Below are 13,998 nucleotides of genomic sequence, written 5' to 3' on the forward strand. Positions count from 1 at the left end.
ATATATATATATATATATATATCTATAAATATATTGTTTTTTGGGCGATAGGTGGATTCGTGGAGGGTGCTCGATGGAACGTTGACAATGGGAAAATTTTTGGTTGACATGAAGAAGCATGGTTCCAATGAGATAACTTTCGAACAAAGGACAGAAATGGTCGGGTCTATGGTGAAATGGGCTAGATCTATCGGTCTTTTCGCCAGGATGGCCTCTGAGGAGAAAGGAAAAACCATTGATCTAACACCTTTTGGTATTTTTCATGCCCGAAATTATGGAAAAGGTAACTTCAAAACATCCAGCGAGCTCTAATCATCCTATGAAAAAAGTCACCCTCCAAGTAAAGATATAACAAGTGAGTGTAAAGAGTAATAATGTTTTCATTTTATTTAGACAGCCCTTGCATTGTAAGACACGAGAGAGCTGTAGAACATTTTTGGCTATTATAACTAATTAATAAAATTTTACTAATTATTTTTACTTTGCTATATATATATATATATATATATTTAGATCTATTAATTATTGAACAACCCACACCACACGAACCTGTCGATTTTTCATTTTGCTTGTCTGACACGATATTTTTGGATCAAGATTAATGTGTCTTGAAACACACGCAAGCTTTACCATCAGGCGTTTGCATATATCTCAAGGAATCTATATATAGAGTCAGTCACTCAATCTCAATGTTGAACCCATTCTTTTAACCTTTATCAATTAGGAATCTGTCCTTTTTTTTTTTACTCTTCTTGTTAAGTAGTGTTGTTGAAAAAGTGTAAATAAAACATAACAATTTTCTCACTGATAATCTATATATAATAGCAAACCCACTTTTTTGTGTCAACTTTTAATCCAACGGATGAGATTAGTTACAGTTTTAATCCAACGGTTTAAAATTATTAATCGTGTCTTTTCGTCGCACTCTCATCTTTCAAAAGTCACATCTCTTAGTCTTTGCATCTCTTTGTTGTACCTCTTGGTTTCAAAAATCACATCCATTGTTTTTTACACCTTTTAAATCACACATCTTAGTCTTTGCATCTCTTTGTTGTACCTCCTGGTTTCAAAAATCACATCCATTAATTTTTACACCTTTTAAATCACACCTCTTAGTCTTTGCATCTCTTTGTTGTACCTCCTGGTTTCAAAAATCACATCCATTAATTTTTACACCTTTTAAATCACACCTCCTTAGTCTTTGCATCTCTTTGTTGTACCTCCTGGTTTCAAAAATCACATCCATTAATTTTTACACCTTTTAATTTCACACCTCTATGTGTTACACCTCTTTGTTGTACCTCCATGTTTCACATCTATTAATTTTTACACATTTACATTTCACACCTCTATGTCTTACACCTCTTTGTTTATTATATATAAACTTTTCTTGACTACATAAACAAGTTTCGAACAATTGTTTTCTGAGTACTAAAGAATTGTATTATTGAATTTTTTTTTAACTTTCAAGCATCAATCTCTAATTCAAGGTAATTTAATATTTTTGCTGCGAATGACCTGTAGTGTTTCTCGGTTAGATTATTATTACTGTTAGTCGACACTATTAAGTTCATACATTAATCTTAGTTTTGTTAACTTTTAGTCTCTTCAAAATTTTTAGCCTTTCCGGTTTTCATGTTTTTGCATGGCTAATGTTATTAAGTACGTGTGCCATATTTTTTGCATGGCTAATGTTTTTGATTCTCAATGTGCAGATTTTATTTTTTGACTTTCTGGAAAAACCAAAACCAAGATACGAGAGGCATGATGATATGCAGTGATGCTAGAGCTACGGATAAGCCAAAATTTTTTAACAAACATGGTATAATTATAATTTTATATATGTTCTTATTTTAACCTATTTATTTTTTCTAACAAACATGATATAAATGTTTTTTATTTTTTTTTATTATTTTTTTCCATTAGATGTTCATGATCCAGGTTAGTTTACATTTTTTGTAAATAAAGTTTTTAAAAATTTTAGTTGAATTATAATTTCTTATACTTTCTGGGTATCAAACATTTTGATAATATATAGAAATATTACAAATGAGCATGGAAATAGAGAGTGCCGAAGAAAAAGCCAGACATACTTGTGACAACACAAAATCAAATTCTAGAAAGCGTAAGCACGACCAAATGACAAGTCAAGTTAGAAAGAAAAGATCTACTAAAGGTAACTTATTTAGTCTTTGATGACTTTCTAATCTGTATATACAACTTTTTAAAAACATAATGTATAACAGTCACTTTTAGAGTGATCTGGAATCTGCCAAAAAAAAGAAAATGCAAGAAATTTATAAAATTAGTGTTTAGCCTAAAGAAGAGAACATCAAAAGGTGAGATATTATTATCACCTGTTTCACCACATCGACTTTGTTTTCGCTGTTGTTTATTGAAGAACATGATGGTACCGATTCATAGACATAGGTGGGAAATCAAATAGAGGGGGATGCAGCCTGGATGGAGAGCAGTCGACACGGTGGAATGGGATGGATTGGGAGAGACCAACATAAAATCCTATGTTCTATATTTTATTAATTTTCTGACTTTTTTAGTTTAATTGAATTACTTTGATTGAATAGCTGATGAGTGTACAAGTTTTTGTCTATATGCATTCTTAGTCTGTTACGTCTTGGATTTTTTTTCTTTTCCAAAGAGGAATATGTGATTTGAAGCAAATATTACAAATCCATGTATCAAATGTGTTAGTAGGAAATAAGGCAATCAAGATTAACCCATTAAAAGGGAGGAAAGAAGGGGGTCTTTTGAGGGAAAACGTGAGACCAATATGCATGTAACTGTGGAAAGCATTATAGCCAAATATATATCTCTAAAAGTTGTAGCTGAAGAATGTGAGTTACTCTATACTAACCAATTAGGTTTGATTGGTCCGTCATATAAAACTCGGTTTTGTACATATCTAAAAGTGAGAGAAAAAAACATCCACAAGCATAAGTGAAATTTTATATATGGTTAAAAGTAATGTTCATAGTAAATCATTTGTATACAAACTCCACTTGCTTACAACATCGGAATATTGATTGTGATTTGTGAATCAGTAATCTATGGAAAGAGAAATCGCGTATCAAAGTGAAGGGGAAACGAAACTCAATCCAGCCATCTACTCTGATCTCAATCGTCGACCTTCCTTTGACAAGTGGCATTTAGTATTTTCTTGATATAGTAAATAAACCAAGAGAGAAGCAGTCTCATATGTATTTTGATTGATAATGATCAACAACAAAGACAATTTCTAATAGCGAATTAAGAAAGGATACCAATATATAGCACCATATGGTCGGAGACAAACATAAGTAAAATTTTATATATGGTTAAAAGTAATGTTCATAGTAAATCAAACTCTAAAAAAGGCTCACTTTTGTGTGTGACAACATAAAATATAATAACATTGAAATGAACCTTTGGCTTTTTAATCAGCAGAAAGCAATAGCAAGAAGTGAAAATGATCAAATTGATTGAGAAAAGAAAGAATTTAAGATGAATTACAAGTGTTAAATTTCAATTTAGGATTTCACCTCCCCGTGCGGCAACGCACGGGTCGCTTTCCTAGTAATAAGAACATAAAAATAGTTATTAAAAACAGTAGGTCACTTGGTTGTTTTTTCCTCACTGACTGTCTGCATGACTGTTTTAAAACTCTGGCATAAATGTAGATCTCAACTCCCCAAGAAGGGAATATTATTAATTGATAGATTCATAATCAATCACAATACCCCGAACTCGTCGCTGCCCATGTCCTAACACTTGTGATGATGGTTCATATAACACTGGGGCATTCTCTGGAATTTGCATCTCATGCGAGTGTCCAGAGATGCACATCGATCCTGACCCGTCTTGTTGCCAATACACTTCCACCATTATTCCTCGAGGATTCTCTGCATTTTCTGTTCCAGGGATACCTACAAATCTTGCTCCCACAGGTATCTGTACATTGAGGTTTTGTGTCCATTAACTATATATAGAGACGCCTACATGTGATAAGTTAAAAACTTGGATGGACGTTGTCTATTTTACCTCGACTGAGATGCCTGATTCTAACTCGAGAGTGACCATGGTTCCTTCAACCGTCGCACTTTCTAGTTCAGCCCGTCTAGCGATGTTCAGAAACACTTCTTCAAGGGTTGCAAGACCGAGTTGAATGTCTGAGATACCAAATTCAGATTCCCTATCTTGTAGCTCCGCGAAAAACCCCTATAGCGTTAGTTATGGGGAAAAAAAAAATATAACTCAAGTCATCATCAGATGAAGAAGATCTAAGAGATAACTAAAGCTTTATAGATGGTTACCGTCAAAAGTTTTTCTTTGTCGTGGGGGATAACAAAGGTCATGAAAGCTTTGCTTTCTTCTGTTGGCTCAACTTTCAGATGCTGCAAAATATTAATGTTCCTGGCTTAGAGGCACTAGATTATATATTTACAAACTAAACAATGCTTTACTAATTAAAAAATATATATATATATATATACATACCTCCTTGAAGAATCTTTTCAATGGCTCGGATGAAGTTCCAGCACCATCATTTTTGTTTTCGGGGAAGCTAACGGTAGTAATAAAACCCGTGCCAAAGCGAGATTTTAACCTGATTGAGGTTCCCATGCAGCGGAGCCTGCCTTTAGCCATGATCCCGATTCGGTCACCTAATATATCAGCTTCCTCCATAGAATGCGTCGTTAGTATAATGGCACGACCTTTCTTTGATTCTTGTATAATGTCCCACACGTGTCTCCTCGTGATAGGGTCCATTCCAGTTGTCTACAATCCACGAAAAAAAACATGACTAAGTTCATGTGTGAATATATATATATATATATATACTAAACGCATTTTAAAGAGGAACGTTACAGACCGGCTCATCTAGAAAAACCAGCTTGGGATCACCAATGAGTGCTATAGCAACGCTGAGTCGACGTTTCATTCCACCACTGTAACTTCCTGCTCTAATTTTGGCTGCTCCTGTTAGCCTTACATCTGCCAGTAACTTCTCTGCAATCTGTATAACGTAAACAAATAAAATTAAAATTGAAAGGAAAAAGGTATGCATAAACCAAATTTCAAATCAGATTTGTAAAATGATATATAGATGCTAGTGGCAATGAAGTAACTTTTGTGTTATTCCAGTGACTTACCGATTTGATTGATGCTGGTGGCAACCCTTTGATGCTAGCAAAGAGGTGGAGGTGATCTTCACCACACAAAGCATCCCAAAGAATATCAAACTGTTAAAGAAAAAACAAAAAAAAAAAGAGTGAAAACGACAGAAACCATTTTAAGCAGAATGATGATTTGATTGTTTTGTCTGAGGACAATTGAGAAGGAAGAATTGAAATTAAATTGAACCTACCTGAGGACAAACTCCTATCATTTTACGAATGTTGGACATACCAACAGAGCTTCTTATGGAATTTCCATAAATAATTGCTGTTTAAGTCAACCAAAATTAGATTAGTTAATTTTTTTCCAAAATCTTGCTTCATCATCAAGATTGAAACAAAAAAAAAAGGTGAACAAGCTTTTCTTACCATCGCCACCAGTAACTGGATTTATGCCAGTCAAACAACTAATAGTAGTTGTTTTCCCCGCGCCATTGGGGCCGAGAAGACAAAACAACTGATCTTTGGCAATGTTCATCCACAAACCCTGTATATTATATTTCCATGAATAATTACTTGAATAATAAATGGAACTGTTGTTGTAACACATATATGTATCTCAGGTACATGAGGTAACAGATTTGGCAAAAACCATACAATACGAGAAATGCTTCAATATTTTCCTTGTTTTCTACTTATTGAAAAAAAAAAGATAACATACCTTTACAGCATGAAAGGGTGCAGTTTTTTTGCGTTTGCAGCATCCAAGCTTTGTTGTTCCAGGATATGTCTTGGCAAGACCATGTATCTGAACTGCAATGTTGGGATCAACTACTCCACCCATTGCTTGTTGTTTAACTAAAATCTCCTCTTCAAGCACATCTTCGTCCTCTGGCGTTATATGCTCTACACGTGGAACTGAACCAATACAGCTACAAATACTCCCTTCTGTAATAATTAAAAAAAAAAAAAAAAACATTTTGTTAATATGTTTTTGCGTTTTCCAAACACCGTACGTACCCATAACTTTTATATCAGCGCAATAGAGAAAAGTATATACCTTTCACTTTGTTGCCATCTTTTCCAGTCCAGTAACTAAGTTTTAGAAAGTAGAAGATGGATTTCCTCACGCCGGATGCATTGGGAATAATATTGTCAAAGTAGAGAGCCAATGCAAACCAGAAAAAGAATGTCCCTACTAGCCATATGTAGATTTCATTCTGCCACAACACAAGGTTCAAATTTAAAAACACATTTTGGGTCGTCAGAGATTGATCATAGACAGTTAATTATCAGATATCAAATAATCTATCTAAGAAAAGGATGACATACAATTGAAATAACTTCATCCTCTTGACGTATTACTCTTTCACTCCAACTCATTCCAGAATTTCCAGGAGATGATATTGCCCCAAACAGTATATTCAGACCCTTAGAAAAGGTATTCGGTGGAAAGAATGACCAAGCCACACGGCGAGCAATCGATTGTGATTTTGTATAAGGAAAATCAAAAGCTGTTACAGACTGCAATTAGAATTATAATAATTAGTAAGTAAGTCCAAGATATAAAGAAACCAAAAATTTCAGCTACTGTGTTAGCCACAAGAGAGGCCAAACCTGTGTTATAAAACTAATCATGAACACAAGGAAACCGACAGTTGTTGCTGAAGATGATTTCCTAATGAAAGATGATAACGCGAATGCTACGCCAATCTAGCAGCACCAAAGTAAAATAGTCATGATACAGGAATTAGGAATATACTCAAGATTGAAAAGCAGAGCAGCATAATTAGAAAAATGAAAATTTTTCTTTTACCATACTAAACTGGAAAAGCAAGAAGAGGAGGAAGACAACAACAAAATTGTTCTTCAAGAAAAAATCAAACTGGAACATCATTCCAAAGAGGACCAAGAAGAGTGAGGAGACAAAGGTAAGGAGTCCTTCCCATAAGAGCCACGACAACCAATATGCAGAGTCATATACACCCATCGTTGTCATTGCCTGTTCAACACAGCAAAGAGAATAAAAATAAATGATCCAATAACACAATGGTAACAACAACCTCATCTATCCAAAAGAAATAGAGAGATTATTATAAAACCTCGCGAAGTTTTAGCTCTTTCTCGGTAACCAGGGAGCCAAGTTGGAGAACAAAACCAAACATGGAGAAAGCAAGAAAGAACACTGGTCCCATAAGAGACAATCCAAACGAGTCGTCTACTTTACGACCAATCGCTGGACGCGCAAATTCCTTAAATCCAAAACCCCAACTAAACTTTGGATCTGAAAATGTATAAAAAAGATACTCTTATGATCCATGTTCAAAGAAGCAGCTAGCCAAATATTCATATACTAACACTGCTACAGAAATCTTCCTAAACAAAAAGATTCAGGAATGAATCTATAGTATGGTTTTTATACCTCCAATTAAAGACCTTGCGATTTCACGCTCTGCCGCGATTTGAAGAGGAACAAGGAACTCAAACGTAGGATCTTGAACACGACCACGTTTATCCTCCAAGCTAGAATTTGTTTGAACACCATAGCTAATCACTGTAGCATTCTTTTCCACAAAATGCAAAGCTCCTGCTACTTGCAACGGATGTGACATAAACCATGCATCTACCGCCTCTGGCTTTCCAAATGATTGAACCTAACAAAAAAAAAGAGAGAGACATAACTAAACTATTCTTTGTAACCATGAAAAAAAAAATGAAAGAGATCTCTTATTTAAACTCTAACCTTATTGCTCGGGATTGGTCGTCCGGGATTGTTAGCCATAATAGCAGAGACAATGTTAGTCACTCGACGGCTCTGGTTCCCACTCCACACGAAGTCAAAGCATGGAAGTATCGCGTAAAACTTATCCTCGCACGAGGGAATCGGAAGAGAGGCTACGGCTTTGGGATCTGTGATATTTTTGTACTGAGCCGAGGCTAACTGGCTAGCCTTGGTAGATTGCTCGATACTGAAGATGAGAAGGATAAAGAAGAAGGAAGAGAAGAGATGAAGAAACGTAGCTCTCTTGTTCCTCCATGAAAGCAGTAGATTCTTCTTCAACAACGCCGTCAACTGCTGACGAAACAGCGGCAAGCCTTCTCTCAGAGTCATTCTGATCAGTGGAAGAAGAACAAGATTGGAGGGTTTCTCTTTTTTTTTTAACTCTTTGAAAAATAGATAACGTTTTTGTTTTTTTGACTTTTGGTTATGCTAATGGAAACGCTTTATAATAACATTTATTGCTAGAAAACAAAAACAAAAAGTAATTTTGTTAATTACTCTAAAAAATAGCTGTTGTAGTTCACAAAATTCTTTAAAAGTTTTTATTCTTATTTTGTTCATGATTTTAATCAGTTATGGAAAACGCGTTTTTCTAAATATGTAAATACACTTTTAATTTTTATTTTATTTTCCGTTTTTACCTATTAAATTTGAAATGTTTCCAATTAGTATTTATTGTTTGTTGATATTTTTTGGGAAAGACGTATCTGTTTCACTCATCTATCACCAGTCCTAAGTAAGGGGTGATGTATCACTAGCTATCAGAATCCAGATTTTGTTACACTGTATTCAACCATATATGTAAAAAAAAATATACAGTATATGTTAATTAGGTTTTAAGGAATTTCTTTTATGATTTGATCAATTAAAGAGGTGATAACCAAAAAAAAAAGAAAAAAAGAAGAGAAGTAAAAGGTTATGATAAAAAGTGGTGACAAGTGTGAAAAATTATCATAAGACTTAACGAAGCTTTTATCTTCTTGATCATCAATGGCGGTTCCTAGTCAAGCCAGTTTCTGTGCGCAGACGAATGCGTTACTTCTGAAAAACTTAACCTTCCAGGTATGTTTGTGTGTGTGTGTTGTGAACAACTTGATGGATCATCTTTCGTTTCTGTAGTGATGATCTTTTTTTTTCTGTGAAATTTGCACAATGATATGTTTGATGTTGTTGTAAAAGAAAACATATGTTCTGAATCTATATAGCTCAGACTCAATTATTATGTGTTTTTTTTTTTTTGGGTGCAGAGGAGACACATATGGACTAATGTTAGACTCGTCCTTGTTCCACTCTTGCTTTGCTTACTTCTCCTGGGGATTCAAAAAGTGTCTGATGTTATTAAGAAAGCACAATCGAGCATGATTGATTGTAAAAAAAATAATGATGATAGTTATTGTCCCATCCCAAACCCTCCGTTGTTGCCTCCAATGTTAGAGATTCCAGTGCCTGAATTCCGTGCTGTCAGAGATGGTTTCTTCTCCTACAAAGACCTTCCTGACAAGTCTTGTAGAAAAACAGGAACCTGTCCTGTAACTATACTTCTTACTGGAACAAACCATTCCCTTGGTCAAGGTATATGCATGCTTGATCTGTCTCTGGTGTAAGACTTACTTTTGTTTTTTTTTTTGTGTTTCTGTTTGTTAAGTTATCAGCTCAAGTTGTTTTTTTTTCACAGCTATATCTGAGAATATGTTTGGTGGTTCATTTGCTGTGAATTCCTCCGACCTCTTCGCTAGTTTAGCCAATAATGTCTTGGTATGTTTTTGACATATCTCTATCCATCTCTCTGTGTCGGTCTTAGATTTTTTTTACCAAAGTTCATGATGACTTCAGGGTTCAACACAACCAGCAGGCGAAACCAATTATCAAGATCCAGGGATTAATCCCATCTACAGCATCCAAACTCAGTGCAGTCCAAACGCTACATGGCGACTCTCCATTGGAAAAACTCGTACAGGTAACAAAGCTTGAGAATGAGAGAATAAAAATGGTGAGGTTTTGCTTCACTTTTGATGATTAATTTAGTAGCTGTGTCTATGTATCTCAGGGGTGAAGTGTGTTCAAGGGTTGTTTTCCTGGAAGAATAACTCTGCAGAGGTCAATGATGAGCTTTTCAAGGGTAGTTGGAGGGGGAATCCTGAGCGGATGACTAATGAAATTGCTGCAGGTTGGTTAAATTCTATTCTATATATATACTAATTATCAAGTTGTGATTCTTGACTGTTGATGTATTTTTTTTTTTTTTGTTGACTTAGCATATGATCTCATGAATACGCATAGAAGCAACTTGGATGTGACCATCTGGTATAACTCAACATACAGTTACGGCGAATCAAGTGGACCTTTAGTTCGTGTTCCTCGCTTGCTCAATCTGGTATGAAAATTAAGCCAAGGCTATAGTTAAGGCATCGTTGAATTTTGTAATATATACGCTTTTTACACGTTTCTTTTGATTGAACACGGTCCAATGTTCCACACTGTGCAAAAACTGCAGGTATCAAATGCTTATCTTAAGTTTCTGAAAGGCCCCGGGACGAGGATACTATTCGAGTTTGTCAAAGAAGTTCCTAAACACCAATCTAAAGTCGGTCTTGATTTTGCTTCCTTTTTTGAACCGCTTTTTTTCACTTGGGTTCTTCTTCTTCTATTCCCTGTAAGTTTCTTCTACTGAATACTTTAGGCCATTACAAGTACTAAACTCAACAAAGTATTCATTCTCTATGTATGTATCATTTTGCAGGTGGTCTTGACATCATTGGTGTATGAGAAGCAACAGCGTCTAAGAATTATAATGAAAATGCATGGTCTAGGCGATGGTCCATATTGGATGATTTCTTATGCCTATTTTCTTACTCTATCTCTGTTCTATGTTACTGCTTTGGTGGTCTTCGGTTCTGTTATAGGACTCAAGTACTTCCGGGTCAATAACTACAGCATTCAGTTCATTTTCTTTTTTATCTTCATAAATCTGCAAATCTCTTTCGCCTTTTTAGTTTCTACAGTATTCTCAAAGGTTAAGACTGCAACAGGTACTCAACAATCACATTTCTTGAATTCATCTCTCAAGAATATGTTTCAATCTAAAAAAAAAAGCGACTTCTTGAATTTACTTGGCTTTATTGTAGTTGTTGCTTACACATTGGTGTTTGGAAGTGGGCTCTTGGCAACCTTTCTCTTCGGAGCACTGCTTGAAAATCGCTCATTCCCTGGTAAGTTATCAAAATCAATACCTTGAATAAATAATACACATGTAAATTTATAATATCTATGTTCACAGAAAAATATATTCTTGCCTTGGAGTTGTATCCCGGTTTTTCCTTATACCGAGGAGTGTATGAGTTATCGAAATCTGTTAGCCGTGGAAACGGGATGAAGTGGAAAGATCTCAGTGAAAACGGAATGAATAAGCTGTTCTACATCATGTCAGTGGAGTGGCTTGTGACTCTCATTGTGGCCTACTGTATAGATGTGGTTTCATCATCAGGGAAAAGTCCTTTCTCATTCTTCAAGAACCCTTTCAAGAAATCATCTTCGTTACCAAGTCCTAGTGTGCAAAGGCAAAGCTCTGACAACGTCGTCATTGACATGAATAAAGCAGATGTCACTCACGAGGTATGGGAAGAAAAGAATCTTTAAGTTTTCTTTTTTATTTTCCATATACGTATTTCTCGTTCTGATAAAAAAAAAAATGAAAATAATCAGAGGGAGAAAGTTGAACAATTGAGGAAAAATTGGAGCACAGGGCATGCGATCGTGTGTGACAACCTGAAGAAGGTGTATCCAGGTAGAGATGGTAACCCGGCAAAGCTAGCTGTAAGAGGTTTATACCTCGACGTGCCTGCAGGGGAATGCTTTGGCATGCTTGGACCCAATGGTGCTGGCAAAACCTCTTTCATCAATATGGTGAGTTTCGCAAATTAAAACCACTATTATTATAAACGTTTCATAGTTTCAAAACTTTGTAACATTGTACTGCTGCCCTAGATGACCGGGCTCCTGAAACCGACATCTGGAACTGCGTTGGTTCAAGGTTTGGACATATGCAAGGATATGAACAAAGTGTATACAAGCATTGGCGTATGCCCACAGCACGAGTAAATCCCCTTAATCAACTTTTTTCATTTTATTCCTTTACCAAGCAAGGAACAACTAGAGGAACTGTTTATTTATTTTCCTCTCAGCTTGCTTTGGGAGACGCTAACAGGAAGGGAGCATCTGCTCTTTTATGGGAGACTTAAGAATATCAAGGGCTCTGCTCTAACGAAAGTATGTTTATCGCTTTACAATTATCTTATATATGTGTTATATTACTCCACTAGAGAATCTTGATTTATGGATATGTGATCATTTACAAGGCTGTGGAAGAGTCTCTCAAAAGTGTCAGCCTTTTCGATGGAGGAGTTGCTGACAAACCTGCTGGAAAATACAGCGGAGGTATGAAAAGGCGACTTAGCGTGGCCATTTCGCTTATTGGGAACCCAAAGGTGCAACTCCTGGTCTCAATTGTTATGTGATTTTGTAAAACAATTAATGGCTAACATTTAATAACGAAACCATGGTCTGATTTTTGTTAATAGGTGGTTTACATGGATGAGCCTAGCACCGGACTTGATCCAGCCTCAAGAAAGAACTTATGGACAGTGATCCAGCGTGCAAAACAGAACACAGCCATAATCCTCACAAGTATTTTCATTAATCTCTTTCTCACTACTCTCCTACATCTGAATCTGATTGATACCATGAAACTGAACCTATTTAGACTCATTTTGTCTAAAAGAGCTGTGAAGGCTAATTCGTCTCATAAGAAAGTGATGGATATTTTAACCTAGAGATGCTTGTCCCTCACGTTTGCAGCTCACTCGATGGAAGAAGCAGAGTTTCTTTGCGACCGATTGGGGATATTTGTAGACGGAGGCTTGCAATGTGTAGGAAATCCGAGAGATTTAAAGGGAAGGTATGGAGGATTGTTTGTCTTCACGATTACGACCTCAGTTGAACAAGAGGAGGAAGTAGAGAGAATGGTTCAACGTATTTCGCCAAACGCCAAGAGAGTATATCATCTAGCGGGAACACAGAAGTTTGAGATCCCAAAGCAAGAAGTGATGATTGCAGATGTGTTTTTGATGGTGGAGAAGGCCAAAAGCGAATTCACAGTTTTTGCTTGGGGACTTGCCGATACAACTCTCGAAGACGTCTTCTTCAAGGTTGCTACATCTGCTCAAGGCTTCAACTCTTAATAATTCATCCTACCTAGGGCATCACTATTGCTATCATTCAAATTAGGCTTTTTATTGACTAATTGAATGCCTTGAGAGATACGTTAACTGCAATAGACTTCTTTTTCAATGTTTTGAATCACTGCAATCTGATCAATAGTCCGGTACTTTTGGATCAAATACATTTCTCCTAGTTAATTATAACAGCAATAAGATGAATAAGAGAAACACTCTAAAGCTCATCACCGTCCGTGACTAGAGAGGCAGAGCCAGTAGCTAATGACCTCATCATGTTCTTTATATGGTCTTGGTCGATCCCAAAAACTCCTCCAATATTCACGACTCCAGGATTCTGGCTATTGTAAAACGAGAGAGCAGTGGCTCGTTCGAAACCACCGCTTAAGCAGAAATGAAGCAATCCTTTGGGGAAGACAAAAACATCGCCTTTTCGCAGAACCGTCTGAAAAATCTTGTTGTTGGTATCCACAAATCCAGCAAACACGACTCCACTGACCACAAAGAGCAACTCGGATGACCTCGGATGTGAATGGAACGGCACAGATCCATCCCTTTCGAGGTCCATGCGAGAGACTGAGAGGCCGAGAGTGTTTAGACCTGGAAACTCTAGTGCGGTGAGCAATGTGACGTTCGACTGAAGATAGTTGTCTGTGTCTCCAGCTACTGTAAGTTTACTGGACTTGAAATCTTGAGCGTTGATCTTGGTCGGGTTCTTGCAAGGATATCCATTGATGAAGAAGGTGCTTTGCTCTCCCGGAGCCGTCGGACACGTGTCCTGCATATTATCCGGATCCGGGGAGACAGATGAGAAGATCGCACAAAACATGATCACAAGTATAATTTTCATCCTTTTGTGAATTTGTGATGA

At 36.3% G+C, this 13,998-nt stretch overlaps 4 protein-coding genes across 4 annotated transcripts in view; 2 read left to right on the top strand and 2 right to left on the bottom strand.

Annotated features, from left to right (window-relative positions):
• LOC104739082 overlaps positions 1-482 on the top strand; it is a 10,762-nt gene extending 10,280 nt beyond the window's left edge. The window contains exon 3 of the mRNA XM_010459340.1: positions 52-482. Coding sequence (XP_010457642.1) covers positions 52-312 — 261 coding nt within the window. The 3' untranslated portion in view covers positions 313-482. The remainder of the gene's footprint in view (positions 1-51) is intronic.
• On the bottom strand, positions 3,521-8,286 carry LOC104739099 (ABC transporter A family member 9-like). The gene is made up of 16 exons (XM_010459350.2): positions 7,858-8,286; positions 7,537-7,768; positions 7,217-7,398; positions 6,931-7,116; positions 6,732-6,827; positions 6,447-6,638; positions 6,175-6,334; positions 5,836-6,062; positions 5,544-5,661; positions 5,366-5,442; positions 5,151-5,240; positions 4,871-5,014; positions 4,495-4,776; positions 4,311-4,391; positions 4,039-4,215; positions 3,521-3,948 (listed from the first exon to the last, which is right to left on the bottom strand). The coding sequence occupies exons 1-16, from the start codon at positions 8,224-8,226 to the stop codon at positions 3,706-3,708; spliced, it is 2,856 nt and encodes a 951-aa protein (XP_010457652.1). The 5' UTR covers positions 8,227-8,286; the 3' UTR covers positions 3,521-3,705.
• Positions 8,741-13,289, top strand: LOC104739108 (ABC transporter A family member 10-like). The gene is made up of 16 exons (XM_010459361.2): positions 8,741-8,958; positions 9,144-9,468; positions 9,572-9,651; positions 9,730-9,853; positions 9,944-10,063; positions 10,152-10,270; positions 10,391-10,549; positions 10,637-10,925; positions 11,022-11,105; positions 11,174-11,508; positions 11,599-11,799; positions 11,881-11,990; positions 12,078-12,162; positions 12,252-12,380; positions 12,474-12,579; positions 12,751-13,289. Exons 1-16 carry the CDS (start codon positions 8,887-8,889, stop codon positions 13,131-13,133), a joined length of 2,721 nt encoding a protein of 906 aa, XP_010457663.1. The 5' UTR covers positions 8,741-8,886; the 3' UTR covers positions 13,134-13,289.
• LOC104739118 (germin-like protein subfamily 3 member 4) lies at positions 13,323-13,993 on the bottom strand. The gene has a single exon (XM_010459371.1). The coding sequence runs from the start codon at positions 13,975-13,977 to the stop codon at positions 13,345-13,347; it is 633 nt and encodes a 210-aa protein (XP_010457673.1). The 5' UTR covers positions 13,978-13,993; the 3' UTR covers positions 13,323-13,344.

Source organism: Camelina sativa, chromosome 2 (genome assembly GCF_000633955.1).
Source record: "Camelina sativa cultivar DH55 chromosome 2, Cs, whole genome shotgun sequence".
NCBI classification, from domain to species: Eukaryota; Viridiplantae; Streptophyta; class Magnoliopsida; order Brassicales; family Brassicaceae; genus Camelina; species Camelina sativa.

Coding starts and splice junctions, on each gene's coding strand:
- LOC104739099 (XM_010459350.2), bottom strand. CDS start 8,226: ATGACTCTGAGAGAAGGCTTGCCGCTGTTTCGTCAGCAGTTGACGGCG. Junction 4,216..4,310: donor ACAAAGAAAAACTTTTGACG/GTAACCATCTAT, acceptor CTAACGCTATAG/GGGTTTTTCGCGGAGCTACA. Junction 3,949..4,038: donor AATCAGGCATCTCAGTCGAG/GTAAAATAGACA, acceptor CTCAATGTACAG/ATACCTGTGGGAGCAAGATT.
- LOC104739108 (XM_010459361.2), top strand. CDS start 8,887: ATGGCGGTTCCTAGTCAAGCCAGTTTCTGTGCGCAGACGAATGCGTTA. Junction 10,550..10,636: donor TTCTTCTTCTTCTATTCCCT/GTAAGTTTCTTC, acceptor ATCATTTTGCAG/GTGGTCTTGACATCATTGGT. Junction 12,381..12,473: donor CGCTTATTGGGAACCCAAAG/GTGCAACTCCTG, acceptor TTTTGTTAATAG/GTGGTTTACATGGATGAGCC.
- LOC104739118 (XM_010459371.1), bottom strand. CDS start 13,977: ATGAAAATTATACTTGTGATCATGTTTTGTGCGATCTTCTCATCTGTC.